General features: G+C 41.9%; 1 protein-coding gene across 1 annotated transcript in view; it reads left to right on the top strand.

Annotated features, from left to right (window-relative positions):
• Nucleotides 1-19,228, top strand: part of fgd6 (FYVE, RhoGEF and PH domain containing 6) — a 32,847-nt gene that overhangs the window by 1,526 nt on the left and 12,093 nt on the right. Inside the window, exons 2-5 of the mRNA XM_026146937.2 lie at nt 418-2,467; nt 12,840-12,951; nt 16,295-16,362; nt 16,441-16,471. Of these exons, the coding sequence (XP_026002722.1) occupies nt 418-2,467; nt 12,840-12,951; nt 16,295-16,362; nt 16,441-16,471 (2,261 nt within the window). The remainder of the gene's footprint in view (nt 1-417; nt 2,468-12,839; nt 12,952-16,294; nt 16,363-16,440; nt 16,472-19,228) is intronic.

Genomic DNA, 19,228 nt, shown 5'->3' with positions numbered 1-19,228 from the left:
AATACAGTAAACGCCAAGGTTATTATAGTGAACTGCTACAACATTAAACAACAACACTGAACATTTTCAATCAGAAATATAAACTGAACTGATAGAGAAATAAATAAAAGCTTTCAGAATTATCAGAAAATGCAAACTATGCAAAGAAATCTGGTCCAGCCATACCAAATATGTCAGAAATTAAGCATGTTTGAATCAAATAATCTAGATTTGCTGCCACCTTCAAACATTAGCTACGTCAGTTCACACTCATGAGTAAATACTTTGTTATAACGGGGAAGATGGTGCAAAATAGTTGAAAATTACTCATTTCCTATCTTCGCCCTGTCAGTGACCTTGTGACCTGAGCTTGCCTGTGCTTACATTAGAGGAGGCATGGCTTTTGTGTCTGACACTCCCTCTCTTTCTAACACACAGGTGTAAAGAAGCCTCCATTAGCTCCCAAACCTAAACTCCCCGTCACTACCAAACCTTCACCCCCACCCGTCGCTCCCAAACCGGGACTCATTTGTCAGCCTTTGGCGGTCTCCCAGCCCTCCCCTTCCACTCTGAAGAGGGCAAAACCGGCTGTTGCCCCCAAACCATGCATCCCCAAATACTCTGTTGCCTCTTCTCCCCTGGTTTCACCCCCGCCGCCACCCAAGCCTGCTGAACTGCTTATCCCATCTCAGGAACAGCAGGAGGCTTTTGATGATGGCCTCAATCTTCTCAACTCCAAAAACGGGATATTATCTGAGGCTAGCAGACGTGAATCGGATTACATCATTCCCACCTGCTCCTGTGGGCTCCGGGACTGTGCACAGTGTCAGCCCCTGGAAAATGGGAGCACATCTGAGGCTGGGGGACATTCACACAAAGAGCTGTTAGAGAATGGCATTTCCAAAGAGGGGTTCGTGGGGTCAAAGCCACGAAAGGGTGGAGAAAATCAAGAGGAAGATAAGGGTGAAAGTGTGCAGATTAGCAAAAAGCCCAGGGGTAAACCTCAGAGACAGAAACACCTTGATAGGGGACCGGTAAGCAAGGAGGTACAGAGGACTAAGGAGCAGGAAGTAACTTTAAAAAATCAGGAAAGCCCTGCTGCTGAGCTCGATGTCTCTAAAGTATCGACGGAGGCCCAAAACACACACTTGAAGTCAGCCTGTGATGTCATAGGTGGCATCATTGTCTTCTCAAGCATCTCTCCTCTTGAATTGCCTACAGAGTACTCTGAAAGCAGCAACACTGTCAGCAGAGTGTCTCCTACCCAGTCACACCCTGATCTGCAGGTCCCCGCTGCTCCTAGCAAGCCTCTCCCAGTCCCTCAGCCTCGTAAACTTAAAAAGCCGGCGTTGGTGAGGCAGGATGGTCTGGAGGGTGGTGCTCAGGAGCAGTTTGTGGAGGAGCAGAAACAAAGAACTGAGATGAAGGAAGCTGAGGGGAAACTAGCTGCTCTGTCTCTCAGTACAGAGAGCGAGGAGCTCAAACCGGATGCGTGTGATGACAGTTCACCCCCAAAAGACTCAGGTTTAGGAGACGATGAGGCTGACGCGCCTGTCCCGCCTCCTCGGCAAACCTCTCTGTCACCTCATCTCCACAGGTCATTTCGCATAAACCCCAATCTTAACAAAAACAACTCCCACTCCTTAGACCTACTCTCACAGCCCGACTCTGTCAGCCACAGTAAAGAGGGTGAGGCGCGCCGGGCCGAGGAAGATGAGGAGGATGGGTACGGCGACTTTGAGCGGTACCCCATCAGTCATAGCCTCCCTAAACAGATCAAACTCAGCTGTCACCCTCCTCTGGCGAACGACAGGAAAGCCTTCTCCGCTGAGGAGGAACAGTCGCCGAGGGCACCGCCAAGAAAACCGCAGAGACACAGCCTGCCCGCACCTCCTCCACCCTCCATCTGCCCTCCTGCACCTCCACATGCTAACACCCCAATGAGGGAGCTGCCCGCTCCTCCTCAGGAGAAAACAAGCTGGCGCTTCTCGCGACCCTACGTGACCTTCTTCAGTCGACAGATCCCCACCAGGAGCAGCGTGCCGCCTAAGAGTCGAGCCCCGGTGCTGGGGGGCAAGCAGAGGGCGCAGTCTTTCTCTGCAGCTGACCTGGCAACCCGGGCCAACTCTCCAAAGAGGAGCCTCTCTTTCCGGAAGCTGCTGGAACTCCGGCTGTCAGTGAAGATGCTGCCAAAGCTGCTTGCCAAGGGAGGGCAGTCCCTGGACTGCACCAGCGTCGAGTCAAACCGGGGCAAGAGGAGCCTGGAGAGGCCCAGTAGCTGCATAGGGGAGGCTGATATTTGCGGAGAAGGCATAGAAGGCTTGGCGGAGTATGAGAACGTCCCGCTCTATGAGGAAATCCCGGAATACATGAATCTGCCGTTTCACAGTGCCAGGCTGGGCTGGCCTCATGACCCAGATGCAGCTGATGCAGACATCTACGAGGTGCAGGATCCATACCACAGATGTCAGGAACATGAGTATGAGAGGTACGCTGCTTTGTTAATCAATTTTTTCTCAGCTATTTGAGTTGATAGAAGCAGTTTAAGAGAGAGTCAGAAAGGTGGAGGGAGAAGGAGTCGGGGTGGTGACACAGTTGTTTTTCTGTTTATCTTTTTATCTCTTGTATACTGATTTTGTTGATAGCCAATCACTGCTGCCAATCTCAGTCTGCATGCTCTTTAAAAAGATATTTTAAATCTCAAGAGTCAGATTTTCCTGGTTCACTGGAGTTTAGGGATCAAACCCAAGCCACTGCAGAGGACTCGGACTCAGTACACACTCTAACAAGTGAGCCTCATGACCGTTTATTTCTGATTCTGGTCATTTGGGGGATTTATTTTAGAAGGATTAAAGTAGGTTAATCCTCAGCAGTTTAGCTCTTCTAGCCCTCAGGAGGGCTGGTTAAGATCCTAAAGCACGGAGGATGAAAAGCTACTAATTTATCTTGTTATTCCTAATATCTTTGCTGTATTTATTCAGATGACAAAAACGTGGTTGTTTATAAATGATTAACAACAGAATGATATAGGGTTAGGGTTAATTTAATTATTAACCAGTGAAATCAGTACATGTATTGATTTCTTTGGTCAGTAATGTAAGGTCTCCAATTATAATACAAACTGTGTACTCCTGGATTCATATCTTTGCTTTCAATTTCAATTTACCTGCAGGCTGACGGCAGCACTTTGACACATTTAAACTCAGACTGCTGCCATCACAGTATTTTGTTTATATTTTTAAAAACTATCTATTTGTATTTTTACTCAATACAGGAATGATTAATAACACCCACAAAACATTTTAAATAAAACAGAATTTTCCATAAAATGCAGCAGCTCTGTTATGCTTTATGTCTGTGACATTTCTTTACTCCTAATTCTTCATCCTGTATTTAGCAGTGACTTGTACAAAAATCATGTTGTGGATACAGATTTTGGTGAAGTTACATACATGACATGTGAAATAAATGCAACCAGAGAACATAACATCTCATTCGTACTAGGATAGTGAAATTAACATAACATAGAGGAAAATCATAAGAATTGGGATTTAATACAATCTTTTTTTAAAACCGTAGAGATGCTAATAATCGCTGTGTGTGTGATGATGCTTGTGAAAAGTTTCATTCAGACTAGCTCAAGCGTTAACTACTTTCAGGACCTCCCCAAGGACATGCCCACGTGTTTTAGGTCCTGAACCTAAAAAATGTATAAATCTATTTACAGCTTTATAAAAACTTTATCAAGTCTTATCATGTTTGGAAAATGAATTCGTTGTAATTGTACAAAAACCGTACAAGAAATGGTTACACGGTTATATAAGATCAAATGTACATTATTGATGGGATATCAATATTTAATTGGAAAATATCAGTGCTGTCAGTGTTAATCTCGTTAAAATGACTTTAATGCCATAATTTATTTAACCGCATTAACACGGCAAATCTCCATTAGCGAGTTAACGTGGATCGCCCCGTGCGTTAACGCGTCAACGTGTTAGCGCCATGCAGCTCATCACATGCAGAAGTATGTGGTCTCAGACTAAAATTCTTATTAGTTTTTGTTTAACTGTGAAATATTAGGTTCACAATCACATTCAATAGAAAAGCAGAAAGTTCTAAGTATTTATCTCTATTGATTAAAATAATTTTTTTAATCCTCTTTTTTTCTATTAGCTCTTTTTTTCCTCTCTTTCATCATCTTTCTGAAGTGATACTGCAGAGTAAAGATGTTTTATAGTGTGAGATAAGAAGGGCATCTTTATACCAGGAACAATGGCATGCTTTTCTTTGTCCATGTGGGAAAAAAGGACCTGCAAATTGATGTAGCGAGCTTTTATTACTGTCCTGTAATACCAGGTGAGCCACAGCTTCATTGCATGAACCGCCAGTGTGCAACAGGTTGGACAGGTGAAACGAGCGATTTGTGTTCAAGAGCATGTGAAAGTCAGCCTTTGAGGCAGTCAGACATTGAATTTGAATAGAGCATTGATGTGCAGCAGGTCAGGCTGTTTTCCTGTGGGTTATTTTCAGTGGCCAGGGCAGGAAATGTCTGAGAATCGCAGAAACGCCACACAGCTCTCTAGAACAGGGAAAATAAACCTCTAGCAACCACCAGCCTCCTTTCTCCTCCTCTGCCTGCCCGCCCTCGCACCATGTTTAGCCTCTTCTTAACCTCATCACTCCATTTTTCTCCTTTGCTTGGCTGAGTTTGTTCTCATGCTGAGTACATGCTAAATAATTTTCACACTCGTGGAAAAGCAGAGTTTGCAAAAAGAGCCACATAAGAGATGTTTTAAAGAGAAGTATTTATGTAATAAGAAGTATAAAAAATGAAAAAGGTAGACAAATATGGTACATGAATTATTTTGGAAAGATTAACAGCTAGGGAGTAGGGACTAAATTATGACAAAATGCCCTCGAGCAAGTTTGCAGTTCTGGACAAAACTTTACATGCACTCAGCATTGGTGTAAATGTCATGGTAATTTGGGCTTCTAGTTATTTATTTGAACTATTCTTTTTCCACAGTGGAATGTTAGTACAGTAAGCATCTTCAATGAATTTAAAAAACAAGAATTAGGTGCACAAGTTTGAATTTAATTTCGATTTTCTCTAATCAGCTTTTGGCATAATTCTGGTTGGATATTTCGCCACTCGTCTTGGTAAATTTTTCGTAGAGTTTGTTTAAGATGGTTGGTTTCCTGGCGCAAACCTGGCTTTTAAGGATATGCAAAACATTTTCAGTAGTGTTGAGGTTAAGGCTTTGGGAAAGCCTTTGTTTGTGGGATTGGTGTCCAGGTTTCCATTGTCTGGCTGTTGATCTGAGGTGAACTTAAATAATTTGGAAGTAGTCCTCCTTCTCCGTAATTCCATCCAGTGGAAATGTAGCTGGGTAATTATGTCATTGGCATCGGTGAGCCACTGTCAATATGTGACATATTGAAATCGCGTTTGAATTTCCGCTTGTTTTTTGCTTTCACTTTGCAATCGCGCGAACTGTGAACTGAGAGCGACGGTACTGATTGGTGAGTGACGATAATTTGCGCACCAATTCCTCTGACATCGTCTTATCAATCGTTAGCTTACTATGCAAACATGAAAAGTGAACTCTCCCGCAGCAAGCTTAAACATGTGAGAGGTTGATCGCGCAGAGAATCGCTGAGCTTATGTGAGTGTGTGTGTAAAAGCAGCAGGATATATATTTCAGTTCTGCTGAGCCAAATAAGACAGGTCAGGGTGAAGAAGTGACAGCCAAAGAAAAGCTTACCACAAAACGGAAACGTTATGACAAATCAGACTATAAGGCAAAAAGAAAGTGCAGCTTTATGGTTTCATGGACAAAAGAATTTCTGTGGCTGCGATATGACGAACTAAATAACCAGGGCTGCACATAAGTGGTTCGCAGGTGCGCATTCGCTGTCAAAATAAAAAACGCGCACAAGATGAGAAGTTGCAACGCGTGTTTGCGTACATAAGATTTTCTGGAGGAGGACAGACATTTGTTTAGAACTCTTAAAGATGTCAAAGAAGCTCCTTTAAGCAATTACTTTGGTGTTCCTCTACCTCCAAAGAAATGTCAGAAGGAGTCCGAACCACAAAAGAAGCGCGTATTCTCGGAAAAGTGGTTGCAGGAGGTGAGCTGGCTTCAAACAAATGATGAACGCACAGAGATGTGGTGCGGAATGTGCCGTGAAAATCCCACTCTAGCGGACAAAAACAGTGCCTTTTATATGGACGCAAACGCGCGTTGCAACTTCTTATCTGGTGCACGTCTTTTATTTTGACAGCGAATGCGCACATGCGGACCACTTATGTGCACCCGTGTAAATAACATAATGTTCTGCCGGGTGTGTTGTTGGTTAAAACATCAATCAAAAAAATTGTTCTCTTTTTTATTCGGGCTACTTAAATTTATTTTGGGCTACCAAAAACTGAAGAGTCCCTGCCCGAAGGGCTACCAGGGATTTTGAAATTTTGCGAGCCCTGTAACCTCTAGATCACAACCATTAAAATGACGACTGTAGGACAGGGTCCTCAGCATATATCATGTCATTGGGACCACATTTTCTAAAATGTGATTGCTTTTAGGGTGTCATTAGCCTTGATAACTTAGAAACTTCATGTGTTTTTAAAGGAAAAATCAGGATGAGCTGATTGTCATCTGTGAATAAATTGTGCTAATTGGTAAAATGCTCAACAATCTAGCTAGACATATATAAAAAAAAACATAAAACAGGGGTCCCAGAATTGAGCCCTGTGGGACACCACAGGACAAAGTAATTAGAGTCTCCAACAGAGGCAATGAGCCTTTTATCTAAGCCCTTTATCCAGGCCTTGTGCCTGTTTCCTCTGTTCATACAGGTGATCATGTCAGGACACCTTAGCTAACGCTGAGGTAAACTGTTGTGAAAGTGGTCTTCTAAACAATTAAGATGTGCTCTGCGTCTTAATTCTGTCTGGTATGCAGAGCAGTCTGCCGGGTGTTTGTGTGTCAGAGAGGAAAAAAGAGGGAGCGAGTGAATCTGTAGTGTTTCCCAGGCATCCGAGCCTGTTAAGTTTATGTAAGTAGCCCCGGGCTGTAAACAAGTGGCGCTCTGTGCCTGACCCAGTATTCTGGAGCGCTCGACTACAGAGAAAGCATAAGGGAGAGAAAAGCAGACAAAGAAGGAGGTAGAGTCAGTGGGAATTGAAATTTAGGTAACAGAGACACATAGGAAAAGCAAGGAAGTGGGCAGAGTGGGCTATTCGTGGTGGGAGTGAAGGGAGATACCCATTTATTTTCATACCCCACACCCCAACGTCCACAAGACTCTGCACAAAGATTAGGATAGGAACTGACAGCAGGACATAGAGGATGAGACAAAATCAGGATGCTTTAAATCCTTCTGTTCTGAAGTCTCAGACAGGTTAATTCTACAGAAGAGACTGCGAGAGCCAGATCAAAACATTAGCAGCACAAACACATGTTGCTGCTTGTGCCTGGCACACAGCGCTGTTTGTGGGAAGACCCGAGCCAGCATGTTGTTTCATTGATGGCCGTAGGGCTGATAAAAGTGCAATGAAGAGAAAGACAGGTCTCAAAAGTATAATCACTTTTCAAATGCACATTATGTACAGCTGGGTGTTATAGAGGTAGGTCCGGGCAATTAATCATCTCTAGTTTTGGCCAAAATGACTAAAAGGGAGTCTTAAGATAAAGTAAACTCTCAAGGTTTTGTAGTTGAAATCATGGAACAAGTATTACTCAGTTCTTTTTATCAGAGGACTGCTCAGGGAAACACCAGATTCTCCACGATACAATATTATCAAAGTACCTTACTCATAATAATATTATTTCAATTTTCAGCATTTTGCAGAGTGGAGTATTCCAATAATGTATCTTGTGATTTATCACCTTTTTCTAACTGAAAGTTATGTCCTCAAACTTGTTCACTATCTGTTTTATCCAATAAGATAAAGATTCTGTGAGTTTGTCAATCATACCAATACTGTCAATAAAACCTGCTATATGAAGGAGTCAGTCTGCAATTTAATATGGTCATGTTGGTAATTACATGCAATCTTTTTCTGATAATACAGTAATTAATTGTGATAAACTATTGAAAATCACATATTTCTTGCTGTGTACATAGCCAGAAATTCACATTTAACTATTACATTTATACTCAGTAACCTTCTTGTTCAATAGGTTGATTGTAGTCGTTTGAAGTCATTTTGCAACTGTTTGCAGAAGTGTTCCCTCTAATCAGGTGACCTGTGCAATTGTGAGTGTGCAACACGCTCAAAGCTCTGGGCAACCATTTAATCACTACAGGTTGCAATCAGTTGCAGAGTGTAAAAAAAATCACTACAATCACCAGGTAGCCAATATTTTTTTTTGTAGATGCAAGGAGGTTGCTGTCCAATTTATGTTTGCTCTGATTTAGGAGGTGGCTTTCTCAAAAAGTGTTTCCAGTTATGTATGTTTTTGTGGCTCAGGGTTTTCTCAGGATGGTGGTGCAGGAGATTGGCTCTATGTTCATAGTATTCCCAGAGTATTTTCATTTTTTAATAAAATATTCAGATTTGGTGTCCATGTATCGATAAAATATCACAATACTATGCTGTATCGACTATGAACTAGTCTGATTTTGGGATTGTGCAATGGTTGGCTGTCAGCTTTGTTTCTCTGTTGCTTGCAGACGAGCGTTTGCCTGTGCAAGATTGGATTTGCATAAAAAAATTCCTAGTAAGGGGCGTAAAACTCCTTACTATATGACCATGTGTCTCCCACCACCTGCTCCACCTCTTTTTTCATTTGAATTACATTTAAAGTCTAAGAAAGTCAACTGAACCCCCCCCCCCCCCCAATTTTTACCAGTAATGCATATTTTTGGTAAATAATCAATTTTAAAAAACAACTAGTCACTCACATAGCTCCCAGTGGTTTGGTCCATTGCCCAGGTGTGGCTGTCTTATTTACTTCTCCCACACAGTAATATCACACTTGTTGTAATGAGACAATATTTCATTAGCTCTGTTATCCTTGTTACCAAATCTTATGCGCCAGTGCAGCCACATCTTACAACACATGGAGGCAGATTTGTGCAGTTTTCCAAGAGCTGTTGAGTTCTCTAAAGGAACAACTCAACCAGCTCTTTTACTGGATATAAGGAAAGGAGCTTCAGCGCTTCCTTTATTACCTCCTTATCAGAGGATACACTGGGCCTTTCTTTATGATGCTGAATATTTGTGCATCCAAACAACCAACATAGCGAACAAGTGGCACCGATGATAGAAGCCACTAGAAACAAACTATTCCAGCCTAATTGATGACATTTATGGCATTTGTTTTCTGTGCTGACTGATATGCTGCTCAGTGCTTTGCTGCCTGCTTTTAAATCAGGTGTCACTCTGAACATAAACACAAGCTACATGTGATGTCTCTGATGTGTATCTGTTTCTACCCGTGCTGATGCTAGCATGACTAAAGCTAGCCAAGCAGCAGTAAATATGTGAAGTAAGGCAGAAGGATATACTCATCAAACAAACAGGATCATAAGAATATAAAACCACGAGCACTACAAATGTAACAGAAATATGTTGACATAAAATGGCATGTTATTTGAAATCTACACGAAACAATGACACAACTACTTTTTTTCAATTTTTTCAATTTATTTATTTTTTACCAATTGTCCAAATTAGTCTGTGATTGGCCTTAGTGTGACAGAAATCATATTTATATACAACTAAATATGACTCAGCAAACATGTTTTTAAATGGATGATTCCTCACTTGATGACGAATGATCCATTTCCATATTTGCTGAGTCTTAAATTTGATGTCAGTGAACTTTTCAGTGGTTGGTGTTAAAAAAAAGCCCCCAAATCCCCTATGAGCAAGCACTTGGCGACAGTGGAGAGGAAAAACTCCCTCTTAATAGGGAGAAACCTCTGACAGAACCGGGCTCAGGAAGGGGTGGCCTTCTGTCTTGACCGAGAGGGCTTCAAATGTTCACTGACAATTTAGTTGTATATAAATATGATTTTTAGGACTTGATGTTGACACCAATTATGTGAAATTGGGGACGCGCACAGTTCCGCTTCTTCTTGTTCTTCTTCTTCCTTGGCGGAATCTCTGGCAGGCTCTTGACTTCAGTCTTGAGTTCAGCCACCTTGACATTGAGCATTTTCTGTTTGTCTTGTACACTTTGCAAAGATTCCTGTACAGAAAATGCAGCTGACTCTTCTTTTTCTATCTTCTGTTGTTCTGTGGTGTCTTTTTCTTTCTGAGGCTCCTGCAGAGACCTTGCAGTGGATGGCAGTGAGTCCTCTTTTTCCATCTTGTCCTGTTCTCCAGTCTCGTTTTCTTTCGGAAGCTCAAATTTGTGCATTTCATTTGCAGCAGTGGAATTTTGTTCTTTGTGCTGCTGTGGGATTTTAAGTGAGGAAGCTTTGGCCCCTTTCAGCTCTCGCTCCAGAGACTCTAGCTTCAAATCATGAAGGGCCTTGTTGGGGCAGAGCTGGGATTTCAGGTCACTGATTTCCAGGTTGAGTGTCTCCTGCTCCTGCCTATGTTTAACGGCCTGCTCTTCAAGCTGATTTTGAGCTGCTAGGAGCTGTTTCTGGAGCATCTCAATCTGCTCTTGCTGAATCCTACATTTGAGCTCAAATTCAGCCTCCTTAGAGGACTTCAGTCCTACAGAGTCAGTGTGTGAAGCCTCTGTGGTTGGAGTGGCAGACTCCACACACTGCTCTGTGGTAGGGTGGCTGATTTGGTCCTGCAGGGTAGCAATCACCTCATCCAATATGACCATAGCTTCATTGTCACTCACGAGAGTGTCTGTCTCACTGATGTCATAGGGCTTATTACTAGAAGCCTCTTCCAGCTGCTCTATGAGGCCTTTGATCGTTTCCTCGTGATTCTGCTCGTTCTCGTGAATTTCTTCACGAAGTTTGTTCACCTGAAGCTGGTGATAAGAGGCCCTCTTGTTTGCACCTACCATTTTACCGTAAAGGTCGTTCTGATGGTATTGGGAGGCTTCCAGTTGGTGTCTGAGAGCAGCAATCTCGTGCCAGGGATTAAACGGGGGTCTAAATGTGGGAATGGGTTGATATTCCCAAGTCCCTCCATTAGGCACAGGGTTTGGTCTGCTGGGGTTCTTCCTATTTCTCTCTCTCTCCATGTCCTCCTTTGCATTTGAAATGGGGAGCATTTCTTCATTTTTTGGGTTTGCTCCATCAGCCGTGCTGTTTTGAGCTTCAAGAAGAGCCCGGGCATATGCCCGAGTAATTGCTCTTCTTGGTTCTTCAGCCACTCTTTTCTGTTTTTGCTTTTTTGGTTTCTTTGGTTTCACAACCGTTTCCTTTGGTGGTTGTGCCACAGGAGACTTTTTAGTATTTGGTTGTGCGGCTTTATCAACCTCAGGTTTTGGTGTGATGACCATTTCTATTTTTGCTTCTGCCATTGTAGATGCGTCAGCGTGTGCGTGTGCGTTTCTCTGCGTCCGCCTTGTCTTTGTTTTAACAACCAGGTTGCTTTGTGTTTCTGCCATCTGAGATCCACTAAAGTCGGTTGAACGTCTCCCCTATTTATAGGGTTTTCAGTAGAATGTGCACTGTGACATCACAGGCTGTTCCTGTGATGCGCTGTTCCTTTGAAGTGCCATGATTGGAACAATTCAAAATAAAATGCCCACAAACCTAATGTAAAGGAAAGGCTTTTATTTTGTAGCACATACTGAATTAACACTATAAAAGCTACTCTACAGGAATTGCAGTAAAAAATAAAACAAAAGCAAAATATGTTTTTTAAATGGTTGTTAAAAAAACTAACCAAAGTAGAAGACAACTGTTTAGTGGAAAGTATTCGACATTCTAGAGATTCTCAGGCATAATAATTTCTTTCATAATTTAAACAAGGACAGGTAGAAAACGTTCATATTTAGTGAAAGATATTTATTAACATTATCCAATGAGAGTTACTGAATGTCTGTAGGCAGTGAGATCTTGGTGGTTGATGAGGGTTGATGACAGAATGTCATCTATGTTTGGTTTTAAATTCCGTTTCAATGCTGAATCTAAGAAACAACAGACTGCAGAGGGAGACTTTAATAGAGGTTTACTAACTCTTACTATCATATACATTGTGGAAAAATCTGTCTTTATTTAGCATAATATATTTGTTATAAGCACTAAATATGTTTTATGATTAACTGATGAACACTAACGTACCAAGCTGAAAATTCTGCTCACCAGTCAGCAGCTTATATTCACAAAAAACGGATAAATCTGCGATCCATGCAACTTAAAACTACTGATGCATTTTATACCATAATCTGTTAATATGCAAATATGGAAAAATTATGCAGTTGTTTTCTTGTATTAACTCATCTGTAAATAAAATAAATTAACAGTATTAAAATGATCAAAGTGCAGTGGGATTTATTGTGGTGTATTAGTGTGTCTGTGAAGGTCTTTGACCTGGAGAAGACCTCCAGACCTAGTAGTTGGTTGTTTTATTCTTTTTTTTGTGGACACATTTTTTGGCGTCCCCTCATTTTCAATTCCTACCTAACCGCTGTCTGCATGACTACCCAAAATATTGTCTAATTGTATTCATCAGTATTTTCCGTTATACCAAACCTCTGAAGAAGTGTCGGTCTTGACTCACATACTTCTATGAGTAAATATGCGTGTTAAATTTGTCTAGGCCCCCTTATTGCACAAGGCTTCCTTAATCTTTATTTATCCAAGGAGTGTTTTTCTGAACTCACACACCACTCTGTAGCCCTGCCCTGCTTCCCTTTCACAGATTTAAACATTCCCTGTTAAGAAAAGCTAAATTAATCTCTGTCTGTCTGTGTTTGGGCGAATAGCGGCTGCCTCATCCAGGAAGTCCACTCTGAGGAGGAGGAGATCCACAGCTCAGATGACGAGGACAACAGCTCCACCTCTAGCAAGGAGCACTTGGACGAGGCAGACAGACAGGTACTATAATGAAACTCCGTCTGTAACATCAGGGGAATTCAGACAATAAAATGACTCAATGTGAGCAATAAAGTAATTAGGGTTGAATTTAAACTGAAACTTCTCCCAGTACCTGATGACTGATCATTTCCATGCATGTTACTCTGATACCACAATCCATAAACATTTATAATATTTACTTACCATCATGCCTCATGCTTTCACCAGTGTAATTATTATAATGAACATCCAGTCAAACGTCTTGGTTCTCAAATTCTTCCAGCAGAGTGTCTTTGCAGCTACGAAAGGCTCTAAACACTTATTTTCAGCCATTTTTTTTCCTTCTCTTGCTTCTGTATGACGTTAAAGAGAGTGGATATGCCTAATCTGGTCATATTTATGAGGGGTAGCCAATCAGAAGAAATGTGGGGTAAAGGGGGAGGGGCTGAAAAGCTTGTTTCAGAACTTAAGAACTGTGTCACAGCTCAGTAATAGAGAAAGGAGGATGATTTTAAAATACTAGTCATGCAAAGCTACTGTAGTAGATTCCAGGAAATGAAATATACTAATAAATATAATACATCAATTAATGTTAACATAAAGTTCACCTTTAAAAAACTATAAAGAATAATATATATTCTTTATATTATAACAATATATAATAATTTCTATGTTGAAATCTCCAATGCAATCCAAGAAACAAATATGGAGTTTGAAAGTAGTGTAAGAGGTCCCATTTTAATGTCTTCAAACTATAGCTTGGTTATGTCGAAATCATAATACTGAGATCAGGATTAATCATTAACTCACAGATTAAGATTTTTTTTTAATCTGTTGACCCAAATGAATAAATGAATATGAATGTGATAGGAAAACACAACGGTCCACTCAGGAGTTGAGTATAGGTTAAAGCCTCGTTTATACTTTCGCCTCAGAGTAACATAAATGTCATCATTAGAGGGTGAGCGTCTGTGTGCCCGCTTGTTTTCATGACCACGTGGACTCGTCTGGAGAACTTACATTACAGTGCACCAGCTATGACTGCAGCCCAGGAGGAGGACTTGGAGTAGATTTTCAGGGAAGTATAACAGGAATCACTACTCAGCTGGTGGTCTCTAGCTGACCATGTCTATAATGAAATATAATGAATGCAGTCCTAATGCAGTTAGAAAAATGTCTGATTCAAGTGGAAGATTTCCTTGTTTACTTTCAATCAAACATTGACATGTGACTCCTTGTTATTCAAGGAGCGGGTGAAGCTACTGTGACTTATAGACTATATATAAAAGATGTGACTGCACAAAGTCACCTATTAGTACTTTAAAGTGGACAGGAGTCACTATATGTATTGAGAAACAAAAAAAACACCTTTGTGTTACAAAAAAAATACAATCCACAATCTGCACTGTAACTTGGAGATTATTTTCTCCTTCACTTACAGTTGGGCTTCATTTTTCCTCAATTCTATTATGACTTTATCTACTCAGTGAGATAATGTTTCCAACAAGTGTGGCATCTCTTCCTCGGAGGGTTTGGCTTTTTTTGGGGGGGGGGGGGGGGGGGGGGGGGGGGGTCCTACGTTGAATACATCAGTCTGTTTTCCCTGTGGACATCATGATGGATATCAAGATTCCCGATCGTGCTTCGCTAAGAAACTGTTTGTTCTGTGATGCGCATGTTGTAAACTGTTAGGTTGTAAACTGTTTGGATAGACCATTTTATTGTATGAAATAATGCTGATCTCTTCCGTGGACATCTGCTGATCCACAGAGGTCCACAGTCTTGACTTCAGCTTGTTGTTTTGGTCAATCAGACCCCCCCTATGAGCAAACACCTGGCAACAGTGGGAAGGAAAAACTCTCTTTTAACAGTAGGAAACCTCCAGCAGAACCAGGCTCAGGCAGGGGCTGGCATCTGCCAAAACCAGTTGGGAATGAGGGGAGAAAGACAGGACAGAGTCCTCAAGTGCTTTACAAAAGTGAACATTAAGAGTAACAGGTGGATTTTTCTGTTTCAGTGCAGCTAGCAAAAAAAACAAAAACAACCCTTTTTGCTAAAAAGACAGAGAGTGGCAGTGGACAGTATATGCTTCTTATTACCATAAAAGTCATTGTTGCATAAAATGACTTTTATGTTAATTTTATGGCAGCAAAAAGTGGCCGCCTTAGACTGCTTTTTAGCTTTAGTGTTGTGGTTTTCTACTGTGTTACCAGTTCTGTTATTAGTTAGCTAGCATAAACTATAAGCTATAAACAGTAATTTAGAGCAAGGCTCCATGGTGAAAATTAGCCTTTATACATGTAGTGCTTCATGTCCACTTGAACGATTTGGTGTTCGCCCAACATCACGAGTCAGGGGTGAGTCTCAGAGGGGACATGCTCATTCAGAAGCTACTTCTACTAATTCCTCTTTAGACCTAGAGGCTCCATCCCTCTTTTATATACAGTCTGTGGCCCGAGCCACAATAGTCACATTAATGGTGACTATCACCTATAGCAAGATTACTAAGACTCCACTATTTGTAGTTTTTAGACACTTGAAGAGGTTAAAACAAGAAAAACAGAGAAATTTTATTTTTAGTCTCATTCCCAACCACACTAATCGGAAACCATAGTCTTAAAGTGGCTGTTTTTATTCACACTTAGTGGAAAATGCTACAGAATTATTACAAGGGCTGAAGTGAGCATATTTCCAGGGAAACATCTATGGAAAAACATCTCCAAGCGCTCTTAAAATATGATGTCAGCATGTGAAGCTGGCAGATCATTTACAGGTCACAACGGACGACTCGTATCTCTCCCGGTGACTCAACTGTCACCGCAGCAGCTGGAGGCTATGTGCTCACATGCATCCTGCCGAGTGTGTTTGTTGCCTTTAAAAGCTTTTCAGAAGTGGGTGTGTTTGTGTGTTGAAAGTGGGGGATGTTGAGCAAACACAGAAGGGCTACAGGTTCAGGAATAGCTCCCTCAATGGCTGAAAGAGTCAATACTGTCAGCACCTGTGTCTGATGGCTCTCAGAGCGCCGGGGTATCACAAATACAGGCTCCGATAGGACCAGTCGGCCATTTCGGTCAAGCAGGGGCCAAGGCCGGCGTCCAAATTAAGTCAAAGAGAATCCCCCCTCCCCCTTTCCCATTCAACAGCACACTGTTGGAGAGAGATGGGGAGAGGAGACAGGCAGAGAGGAGGGAAAGGTTCCTGCTTTATGTTGTTTGAAAGAACCTTAATGGTCTTTAAACACCAGCACCGGTGATCATGGTGATTTGCAGCGAACCTGTGAGTTAACTTTAAACTGTTTTGGCGCCGGCGTCTCCCTGGCACCGTCCTGACCGTCTGTGTTTTGTCTTTTTTTGTGAAACTTTAGCAAGAAGACGAGATGAAGAGGAAGAAGGTGGTGCACATCGCCCAGGAGATCATGAGCTCGGAGAAAGTGTAAGTGCTTCAGTCACGAGGTAGCATCTGTACTGTAATCCGTGGCTGTCTAACGGACGTGTTTCTCTCTTTTATCAGGTTTGTGGATGTCCTGAAGCTTCTGCACATAGTAAGTGTCTTGTTCAGTCAAGACTTTTATTAAAGGAGGATTTCCATGACTTAATTTAGCAGCCAGAGCAAAGAGAGTGCCCAGCATAATAAGCAGCACTGTATGTTTTGGTGCTGGCACTGTGCTGTAACTGTCTTGAGTGGTGATCAAAGCCTTTTCCCTAGGATGGATTTGAATTAGTGGGCCCTTGACTGCAGTTGTCTTTGCTCGAGTGCCCTGGCTGAGTTGATTAATGCAGTTACAATCTACAGCTGAGGCTTTTAAAGTTGCTGCAACGGAGTGTTTCTGGTTTTCTGGGGGGCCGTGGTGGGCAGATAAATGCATGGCCACAAGGTGGGGGAGGAGGTGCTTTGATCAGATCCATTACAGAGATGCACTGAGAGAAGAGTGTAGGCACAAGAAAAAGAATGAGCTGTGGGCTGTGGAGTTTGCCTGGTGGCTCGTTTAGTCTGTTTGACATATTTTGGGAGAGTTGTCCTGCAGACATTTGTGTGTGATGGCCCAGTGATTTTTTTGAATATTGCAATTAACTGCAGTTATGCTGCTAACAAATCTGCTGACTATTACTGATTTGAACTATAAAGCATCGATAGAAAGAGAAATCTTTCATGTGGAGGAGGATCATCACACGTGATGAGTGTCAGGTTTGATGTGGAGAGGAAGAAAAGGATGGAAACCTCAAGCTGAATATTCAACAAAAGAAGAGCCTTTTGTTGTGGCTGATGAAAAGTTCAAAATGAAACACAAAAGTCCAACAAAATCCAAAGAAGATGAGACAAAAAGGCGTTTCAACAAAAGGAAGGCGGGATTATTTATACTAACAGGAAGGGAGTGAGAGGCAGGTGAAAGTAATTAACCAATGAGGGCGAAACAGATGGTCACAAAAGAGGAAGTAAAAGCAAAAACAAGACTTGAAAGAAAACCAACTACCTAAGTAAAACAGGAAGAGAACAATCAACCAAAAAAACAAATACTGAGTGAAATGGAGACAATCGGGAACCGATGAGAAGAAAAACAAAGAGGAGAGTGACATTTAAAAAAATCCAAACAGAATCCAAAAACACAAACTACAAGAATCAAAACTTCAAAACAACAGTGAAATCCGGAGTTCGGTTTCTAGCTACAACCTGGGTTAGTCCTTACTGTACTGTACTGAAGATGGTGATTCAGCCCAGGAGTGCAGCCATCGTACTGCAACCTCTGGGGGCTTCTGAGGGATAACATCAGGCGCAAATAACCTCAACTGTGGCGCTTATCACCGTGCACCAGTGCACACCTCATGGAAAACTAGCAGCCACACCAACACAATATTTGCTTTGCTCACCAGAGCTGGCTGCCTGCGACTGCCCTCTTCCTGGTGTTTTTGCCAGTGTATTAAATCCCTGTTAAAAAAGAGAGTGAAGAACCAGGCAGATGTTATGACTTAATACAGATTTACCCACTCACCTCACACCAGTCCACTCATAAGCACTCATGAGGGCAGTAATAAAATGATTTATTACTGTATTTGACCTTAGTTTGGCTCATTGAGTGTTGCTGATTAATTTTCTGTCAGCTGATTTATCGATTGTTCAACTTTCAGCTCAGACGTTTAGACAGGAAAGCTGTGCCTTTGTTTAAGTTTAGTCCAAGGACGGACTGCAGCAGGCGTTGTTCCCAGGGGGAATCCCAGGTGAGCGGGTTCAGATGACCCACGCCAAGGGCCCACCTGTCTTTCCGCCTCAGACATGGCTTTAGTGAAACCGCCGTGGGATTAGTAGAAAACGCCGCCCTGTGGCTGACGGGGGAGGGCGAGGTGCAGACCTCTGTCCAAGAAAGGAGGTCAGATCGCATTCTTCCCTCTCCGCGGCCAGCCCGGGCGCGCAGCAGCTGCTTCCTCAGGCCACAGAGGCGACCTCCAGACACGCACATGCCTCAGATAATCCTCAGTGTGTGTGTGTGTGTGTGTGTGTGCAGGTAGGTGCGTGGGCTCATGAGTGTACTGCATATTTGTGGTATGTTCATCCAGTTGTTTAATTTTTTAATTCTTTTTTTTTTTGTTTCTCCCCAGTCGACCTCTGTCTTTGTTTTAACTGCAGGTTGTCGATTTACCTGTAGGACCAGAGATTTTCATTCCCCATTTGTTAGATCCTCATGTCCTGCTAGGAACCGCTTTAAAATATACAATAACAACATATGTAGGTGTTTTATATGTGCGATAATAAGGTTTTAGTTTAAGTGTTTCAACTCTATCTAGCTTTTTGAGTTAGGTTCAGAGAGGTTCATTATCTGTCTAATCTGTACATTAGGTAAAACATTAGCGAGTAACATAATGGAGATCATATGCAAATCCTTTTTTGAATAACAGATGAGACAAATTAAAAGGAAAATCTGAATAATGTGTTGAGAAACAGCAGATGCAGAAACTTCCAGAAAGAGACACAGAACAATGAAGCATTTAACATCCAGCCATGCTTTGAGATGTGCTGAAAGATTGATTCTGTTAATTATGTTATTGTGTCAAAAGAGCTGCACATTCATGTTTTGTTTTATTTTTTTAATGTTTTAGATTTTAGAGTTTAGAGTTTCTACCAAACTGCTGGAACAGTAAATGAAAACGGTGATCAGAGCATTATCCTTCACCTGAGGAAGGACAGTGGGAAAGAAGGATGAATTGTTTTAGGGGTCCTAAAAGGCTGGAAGAGTGTGGTTGATGGGCGTAAAGTTAAAAGGAAAGTTACACCTTTTAAAACGTTGACTTGGAATATCAGTGAGGTC

Source organism: Astatotilapia calliptera, chromosome 17, assembly GCF_964374335.1.
Source record: "Astatotilapia calliptera chromosome 17, fAstCal68.1, whole genome shotgun sequence".
In the NCBI taxonomy this organism is placed as follows: domain Eukaryota; kingdom Metazoa; phylum Chordata; class Actinopteri; order Cichliformes; family Cichlidae; genus Astatotilapia; species Astatotilapia calliptera.
Note: the sequence above shows the minus strand (reverse complement) of the source record. Positions and strands in the feature narration are given on the sequence as shown.